Source organism: Nuphar pumila, chromosome 8 (genome assembly GCF_984573655.1).
Source record: "Nuphar pumila chromosome 8, dmNupPumi1.hap1.1, whole genome shotgun sequence".
NCBI lineage: Eukaryota > Viridiplantae > Streptophyta > Magnoliopsida > Nymphaeales > Nymphaeaceae > Nuphar > Nuphar pumila.
Window position 1 is genome coordinate 10,272,821 of NC_143256.1, and position 9,554 is coordinate 10,282,374.

The 9,554-nt window shown below is 38.4% G+C and overlaps 1 protein-coding gene across 1 annotated transcript; it reads right to left on the reverse strand.

Annotated features, from left to right (window-relative positions):
• Positions 1 to 730: 730 nt before the first annotated feature.
• LOC149829593 (NDR1/HIN1-like protein 12) lies at positions 731 to 1,584 on the reverse strand. Its single transcript, XM_090015591.1, has one exon. It carries the CDS (start codon positions 1,582 to 1,584, stop codon positions 910 to 912), a length of 675 nt encoding a protein of 224 aa, XP_089871717.1. The 3' UTR covers positions 731 to 909.
• Between the last annotated feature and the right edge of the window lie 7,970 nt (positions 1,585 to 9,554).

Below are 9,554 nucleotides of genomic sequence, written 5' to 3' on the forward strand. Positions count from 1 at the left end.
TATTTAAGTCTTTTCAATCACATCAAATTCCAATGCTAATTAATGCTGACAAACATGGGGATACGAGACGCACATGCTAACTGCCCTGTTCGGGGTGGGGGAACATATCACCTGCTTTGCGCTTTTGGTACTTCAAATTACCCGAAAGTTTAAAGTGAACCCTCAACTTTTTCCTATTATTCTCCCCCATAAAAATTATTTTCAGTCACCGGGGCTGAGCTTGTCTGGTAGGAGCAGCTAGTGGCCTGTCACCTTATATTGGGACGTTCAAAGTTCAAATCCTAATGGAATGGTATCGTTGTATAAATGGTAGGTGTCAGTTTAACCCCAGCTTGCCTTTCAAAAAAAAAAATATTTATTTTCAGTCGTGCCAATCCCTGACGCGTTTTGAACATCACTATACACGTGGAGACAAAGGCATCCCAACCCAAACAAAACCAGATCTACCCTCAATTTCCCATTCTATTTTAACCCCTGCTCGTAAACTAGTATGGAAACTACCCTAGGAAAAACAAGGATGCTCTCCAATGGCATGTACCAAGAAAGGAAGAAGATGATGAACAGTGGAAGAAGCTCAATAAGATAGCATAAAACCGAAAAAAAAAAAAAACAGTGGACATTTTCTACGCCTCCAATCAGACTTCGGTTCACTTCCACTAACTATAGAGGAAAGTTTGTTACAGCTTCAAATATATCATTTAACAAGTACCCATCTCAAAACGCTTTAGACTTACCCCATTAACATGCACTTTCTTCAATTAAAAACGAAAACATAGTAACATTGAGGAACTCCATCGTCTCTTTATCCTATAACTACACAATCTTCGATATACAGACAACTTCATCTCCCTTGGTTCATCATAAGTATATATGGTTTACAAATACAAAGGAGAAGGACACCAAGTTGCGTCAGATTTCCACACTACACTCAGGATCACCAAGCAGAGGTACCTGTCCGGAAAATCCTGACTTCAAACCAACCATCACATCGCACTTGACATACATCCTACAGAAGGGACTTATGAAAACCCCAGCCCTCCATCTCAACTTACCCTGCAACACCCATCTCATAGACACCAACCCATACGCCTCGGCCATCGCCAACCCGCTCACCACCTGAGAAGAGATGGGCACATACCCCCCGCCCAGCAGAGGGGACATGATGACGGTGCTCTTGAGAGCCTGGTTCAGCTCAGGCAGCGGCGTGGGCACCGTGATGATCTGGTTTCGGTAGGAGACGAAGGCGCAGAGGTCGCGGTACTCGATATCCGACCTCTTGTTGGGGTTGCGAGCCAACACGGTGAACTCCATGCTGGTGGTGATGGTGGTGAGGGCGCTGGTGTTGAGCTCGTAGATAGCCACGCCCTGCAAGCTGAAGCGCGGGCGGTGGGGACGGTAGACGAGCCACACGACGAGCGTGGTGATGCCCATCAGGATGAGAAGGGCCATGAGGGCGGCGCAGGTAAGGTAGCGGAGGTGGTGCGGTGGCGTTCGTTGCTTGTCTGTCATAATGGTTTTATTGGCGGAGTCGTCTTGCTTCTGTGGGGGTTGTTTCTCATCTTTCTTCCCTTCTTCCTCTGCCATTCTTCAAATATTTAAGAGGGGTTTTGTAGATGGGAATCTAAAAGATAAAGGGGAGGACGGTGGTGGGATGGCAAGAGGGGATGAAAAGCAGGGGAATCTCTTCACATTTTCACAGAGAGAGAGAGAGAGAGTAGTGTAGTGTAGTGTAGTGGTGTAAGGTGTCATCCATGGAAAAGACTTTTGTCCTTCATCATCACTAACAAAGAAAAAAACAAAAGGGAATGAAAAAGCAGAGGGCAAAGGTATTAATATTAGAACCGACCCTTCTTTCATATAATAATTGGAGAGTGTTTGGAGAGAGGAAAGAACAGGTGCAATGTAATTGTACGATTTTGGTGTGCTGCTGCACGTGATCACCCTCCATCTTTAACATGCCGTCTGTCAGATGCGAGGCCCAACAGTAGATGGATGGTAATCCGGTGCAACAGCACGCTCCTAAAGATAAAGGATGAACGATGATCGAAGTGCAACAACACAATAAAAAACAAAGTATGCAATCACATTGCACCCTGACACTTCTTTAGGGATGACTTTTGGACTCGGTTATGTGCAAATTATTTTTTTGGCAGAGGGATTCGAACCCGGGCCTTCAGCTTGGCACAGGACCCAGCTTACCACATGGGATATCACCTCGGTGGTGTGCTATTGCGTATGGCACTTGTACCTATTTTGAGATCTTAATTTTGACATGCAGCAATACCTTATCCATGAAGCACAAAATAAAAGAAATAAAAAAGATCATACCGCCATTAGGGTGGCAAAACCTGACACGACCTGCCAACCCGCCTCTTAGGCGGGTTGGGTTGGGCTTAAGCCAACCCGTTTAATAAACGGGTCAGTCCGCCTAACCCGTTTATTAAACGGGTTGGGTTCGGGGTATGCCAACCCGGCTGACCCGTTTAATAAACGGGTTAGGTGGGTGGGTCAACCCGCCAACCAATCCATCAACCCAACCCGCAAACCTAAGAACCAGTTTACCCGACCCAACCCATTTATTAAATGGGTTGGCGGGTCGTGTCGGGTTACCCGTTTATTAAACGGGCCGGGTTCGTGTTTGCCACAACCGACCCGTTTAATAAACGGGTCGGGTTCGGGTTGAGGTATGCTGACACGCCAACCCGGCACGATTGCCACCCCTAACCGCCATAACAAAATGTTTCACACCTATTAAAATAAAAGGAAATTCAAATAGTTGATGTCACCTTAAACATAGTCATGAATATAGGAGAAAGCTAATTAATTGCTCGCAACTTTATAACGAGATGTTCACAAATTGATAAATGCTAAATAAAAATTTTGCAATAATTCCAGCTACCTATTCTCCATGTATTTCAGTTTTATTGTGGTTAATTTTCAACAGTTTTTATTTTCTTTATATTCTAAATATCTAATGCTTAGATTTTTAATTTCTCACTTTAATAATTTTTTAAATAGTTTCGTGGAAAATCTTGCAGGTACGTATTCCCTTAGCTGAGAAAAACTGATTTGTGAGTGTGATCTTAAGGGATTGTTTGATGCTTCATCCAACATAACAGATAGAACACATGTTATAACATGTTTGTTCTGTGTAACAACTGTTAAGGCCAACCTTTTTGCAACATGAACACGGATAATGGGTCAGGTAACTTCGTTTTGAATCTTACTCAACCATACCAGTGTTTTAACATGTTTATTATGGATATGAATCTTGGATTAGATCTAAAAACTAAAAAATATTTAAAATTTTGAGTAATTTGAGAAAAAATAAAATTTGATATTTTTTTATATGTAAATGCTTTAATTAATGTCATATTACATCTAATTATGAAAGTTTATCATAAAAAATATCAAATCCTAAAATCAAATTAACTATAAAAACCAAATTATCAACCATATTAAATCATAAAACTTTAAAATGCAAGGAAATAAATCATAAATAAACCAAAAAACCTAAATGATAAGAAAAAATAAACTATAAAATTAAATAAAAAACCTTGATTCAAACCCTAATTAAAGAAGAAAAATTACCTTAATCAAATACAAGAAAATTTTTAATCAAATTAACTATGAAAAGCCTTAATTAAAAAAAATTGATTCAAAGCCCTAATCATAGAAAAAAACTCTAATCAAATCAAATAAAACCCTAATCAAATCAACTATAAAAAGCCTTAATTTAAAAAAATTGATTCAAAGCCCTAATCAAAGAAAATCAAATAAGAACCCCGTGTCTCCATTTTTAATTGTAATAAGGGGTGAAATGAAAATGATGGTGAAATAAGGACGCGGGCCACATTGTTAGTTTGTTACATCCCCACGTTCTCAGTGCGATTTTTGTCCGACATCGTGTTGGGACAGGAGATCAAACAACCAGTAATACTCATCTTATATATCACGTTGGATGAGCGTGCGTACGCAAACACGCACATATTGAAGCAATTTGAATCAATAAGCATTAATGGTGAATGCCGGATATGTTGGTTTTGGTCCGTTCCATTAGCCTTCTTTGGGTAATCATCCTGGATCTCCGATCCGGTCTGACTCATTCAGTCATATCTGGATACCGGACCGTATATATCCTAGGTCTAAGTGTCAGATCCATGGCCAGGTATATTCAGTCTCAGATCCAGGTCATAATCGAGTAAGAAAATAAAATAATATATCTGGGTCGGAACAGGGACTGACCCTAGCGCTTTTTACTTTTTCGCACATGAAAAACAATGTGTTTTACTAGGTATCAGAGAGCCCCAGTGCACTTGGGCCCTGACAGGGTCTGAAACTTTACTATGAAATCTGAGCCGGATCCTGATACAAATTCGGACCCACCAGATACAGTGTCGGGTCAAACTTGATTGACCCATATCCGGCGCCCGCCTTAACCGTATGTTGAAACCTAGAAGGGCCCTGCCGACAAGAGATGATAACTGATACAGCTTTGCTCTTTCAACCCTGCATGAGGCTGACGTGGCAAATGATTAACCCACCATGGTGGCATGCTTTTAGTGGTCAAGAGGAATGGTCCCACGTGGGGTCCCATCCCATGTGCCCCCCACCTTGGCTTGTCATGATCCGGTTATAGTCAAAAAACGGTGGCCCCCACCTTGGCTTGTCATCATCTGGTTAATTGGTTTGAGGCGGTGGCAATCGGGTCGGGTTGGCGGGTCATAATACCTCAACACAAACACGACTTATTTATTAAACGAGTCAGACGTGGCAAATACGAATATGACCCATTTATTAAACGGATAACCCGACATGACATGGTTAACCCGTTTAATAAATGGGTCAAGTCGACACGACACGATTACACAACACGACGACCAATTTATTAAACGGGTCAACCCGATAACATAAACACGATAACCGCACAGGTGCACACCACCACTAGAGAGGAGAGGTCTCGAGCTCTCAACTGCGGTTGGGTTGGGTAGGAAGGAGTTAGGTGGGTGACTAAAGTGTAAAGTTAGGAGTTAGGGTTAGATAAGTTAATATATATATATATATATAAACAGGTTGTGGGTTGATGGGTTCGTGTAAACAAGTTGACCCGCCCGCCTAACCCATTTATTAAACCGGTTGGCGGGTTAGCATACCTTTAACACAAATACGACCCAATTAATAAACGGGTTAAGCGGGTTGACCCGTTTACGACATGAACCCATTTAAGCCAAACCCTAACCCGGCTAAGAAGCGGGTTGGCGGGTCAGGTCAGATTTTGCCACCCCTAGTTGGAAGGTCGGTGAAAAACAAAAGGCTTGTGGGTCGGGTCGGACCTGGATACAACCAAAATGGGATCACCATGTCGGTGCAAAGATACTCAAATCTTACTCCCATGTGAAAAATCTCTGTCATTGTCTTGTGCTATCAGTGAAACATTGACATGTATGACTCGTGTCCATGTGACACTAAATCAGGTGATCAACTGGATAATGATCGAATGCTGGACTGCCAGCCAATAAAAGTAACACCCGCGGGCCCCAGCAGAATGTGAGGCACATTAATACAGATCGCGGCACTCGAACATGATCTAACCGATCACGGATTTTGCTCTGAGTCTTAACTGAGGCTGATGAATGCATCGTGCCACGGGTTAGCTCATCTGGACTCATGAAGTGGGAAAAAAAACTTGATAAAAATGTGTAGTGATATGTAGCAAAAACCTCAATTTAAGGTTGGTGGTGATAGATTATATGCATATTTTATACACTTATATAATACTACATTTTTTTTGTTAAATGTGTTGAGCGCTCGAACAAGGATTGACCATCTATGGTTACTTGGCGTAAGCTCTAATAAATGTTTGTACATATTTTATAAGAAACATTTATATTAAATAGTAATGCTATGGTATTGGGGGGACACCTACCCCCACCTAAAGAAATCTTTAAATTTTCAAAATTCTTGAGGCTTTTTGTTGATCGGACCGAATATTAAATATGAACATAATTAGGCCTCGTTCCTGGTTTTGGGTGAAAACTTAGTTAAGACACCAAAATTAGGTTTTTGGTACCGTTTGGATACCAAAAACCCAGCTTTGGCAGACCAGATTTTCCTTGAAAACTTTGTGAAATTTCACCCAGGCTCTGCTCCTAACCTAACCCACCCAGGCATGGTTACCCCTATTTCACCCTCTGTGAAGCTCCGCCCCTGATGGCCTGACCCCACCCACGTTGTTCTGCCTCCTCCCTTGACCCCATCCATCATGTTTCCCTGACCCCACCCGCAATGTTCTGCCCTCCCCAAGGCTCCACCCCTGACTCCACCCACCATGTTTCACACTCTCTGAAGCTCTGCTCCTGACCCCACCCACCCAAGCATCCACCTTGTTCCCCTTATATGACGCTTTGCCCCTATAGCCTAACCCTACCCGCCCTGTTTTTTCCTTCCTGCGAGGTTTCGCTCCCGACGTCCTGACCCCACCTATAATGTCCTTGATTTATAACTCAAATTTTAAAGTAATTTTTTCAAGGCTTCATAGATAGCATTACTCTAACTGAACTAAGCTTTATGGGTCAGCTTGTGCACAAGCATTATCGTTTAATAGCCCACTAAAACTATGTTCGAGAAAGAGATACCCAAAAACAACAACCCTTTATTAAGAAAAGAAAAAATAGCAAAAAATATGAAATCGAGAATGCTATCGGTATACTACCAAACCACCAATTATTTCAAAAAAATTTATCAATTTAATAATCATCCTTCACACTAAATTAAATAAAATTATTCATAACACTTAAGTTCGAGAGAGTCCCCAACCCACCAACTTAATATATCAGAATTTTCTTTTATTAATGTTCATACATACCACCCTATAGTTGCAGTAGTAGTCTAGTCTTCTCTCTTCGTAGTGAAAAAAAAGCAACCTTCCATGCTATAAATAACTCTCACTGAGCCTAAAGTACCTCTTACACTCTTTTTGTAAGCCGCAAAACAATTAATACACATTTTATTTTTATTTAGCAAATCCTCTTACCAATCATAGTTAACCACTCACAAGGTTAATAGCCATTATTGGGGCATAACCACCTTTCGGGTACAAGCATAACCACCTTTGGGCATAAGCATGGATAAGTTCAATTAGGCATCATTCAATATTTAATTTAGTCGAACTAGATTCTCATAAATGCAATTTACACATAAATTTTTATGCTCATATAGGCCAAACAATAATTTCTTACACATGCAATAATTCAAACTTAGCATCAACACGTAAGTCACCTCGCGTATACTTTACAACATTCATTCAATCATGTATTCAATGCACATATGCATATTATCATGCTTCACATATTCTATGTTATACTGCACATAAACATATCATAACATCATGCAATCGTATCATAATATATTATGCAACCCATTTTAGGATTATAATAAAAAATTAGAGTATAGCAATCAAATTATATTTACATAAGATGGCATAACCATACAACCTCAATAGGTACCCATCTGGTTCACCCTTGGAATCAAGCTATGTCCATTTGATTCACTTTGAGAACCATGACAATCATGCAATCTCAAGTTTTCAATTCGGGACTATATGAACAAAATGTGTCATAACCCGTATAAAATGATTTTAGCTCTAAGATTTTTATTGTATATTCACATACATATTAGTTCTCTAAAGAAGAAAAATATAGACATAAACTCATTTTGGATCAGGGAATGAACATTTTGGAACCACTGACTATTTTTTGTTCACAGAATAGTCTTGTTAAGTTCAATCATTCCAAAGAAACATAAGCCATGTATTACACAAAGCTAAACAATTTTTGATATTTTTATTGAGGATGACTTAATATATTTGACACAAGCCTCCAAAAATCTTGAGTTAAAACTTGTTTTCTATAATGAATTAAATTTCATGCAATAATGGTATTTTTGTTATTTAACATATGTTTTCTAAAAATTATAGGTTCTTAACCAAAATTTCAAGATTTTTAATTTTCAAACCATAAATAATCAGATTACAAGATTTTTATCATGTTTTATTCAATATACAAACTAACATACATAAAAATATCAGCCATAAATCCAAAATATATTATGAGCTATAATTTTTACAAAAATATGCGGCCTATTATGATTTTCTATTAGGACATAAACTTTGTGTTAACTTGCAGAGGTCATATCTCCCAACCCGAAACTCATCTAAGCCTGTTTTTTTTAGATTTCTTTCATATGTCTGAAACATCCCTCTAAACTTTCAGGATTTATGGGTTCACCATTTTGGAGAACCAAATTTTTCTTTAAGTCTGGTAGGAATACAAATACAGGATAACATGCAATTTTTAAGAAAACACATCAAGAATTTTATATTTTTTTATTAAAAATACCAAGAACATGCATCCACCAATTTTGATTCCTCAAAAACACATTATATTCATGTATATACACATCTAAGTATGCTGAAAATATAAAAGCATCATCCGTATTATGAATCAAACACAAAATCCAACATTTTTACATAAGATAACATGTTTTCTCAAAGTCGATTTTCGAAAAAGATTTTGGGTTTATGAAAACCTTCATGATCAAACTCATATTAGTACCTAGATGAATCTAGGCTGATATGCATGTTGATACACATCTGAGTATAATAAATTTAACATATAACATGCTACAAACATAAAAGAATACACGATTCAATGTTGGATAAATTCAAAATTCAAAATTGTATACCATAACAGTGTCGTTTTGTATATTTTCATATAATTCAATACAAAACCCACTCAAAGATTCAATTCATGGTTTTAAAATATGCACTTGAATTAAGATCTAGATTCACATGATTCAATCCTATATCTGAACCTTTTCTATATAGATTTCTCATACCTTTTTCGCAAAAATACTGTGTTCTATAACTCTATACATCTAAAATAATTCCTGTAAACCACTCACGATCAAACAAAGGCTACAAATCTAAAAAACACCCAATTTAAGTACAAACTCAAATTTAAAACTAGAGTACTCACATATATCAGTTAAATCTTGAATCCTCCTTCGTATGCTTTACCGATGTGCATCCACCACCAAAACCAGCTTCATCGTGTAAAAAGAGGGGTGTATGGTAGGAAGAAAGAAGAGAGAGAGATAGAAGGTATAAAGTAGGCAAGGGAGAGAAAGTAAATCCAAAGGGGGCATGTTAGAGTAGTAGAAATATGAGTCCCTTTTATAGCTCCATGTGGGGTTTCCTAATCTCACGTGGAAACTCCTTCTTTAACTTCTTTAATTTAATTTTACTAGAATTATATGCTATTTTATGAAATCCTAGTCAATTAGAATTCCTAAAACAATTAGAGAACTTGTAAACCATTAGCTAACTAGTCTTCTAATAAAATTATGAAACTTTTTAGCTAGTTTGACTTTAAATAAAGTAGGGAATTTAATTAACTATTTTTAATCCTTCCCTTTTATGATTTCAACTTCCATGAGGGGCCCACATGGGGGCATCCACCCTATGGATCCACTTCCTAATTAATTCAAACTTCTTT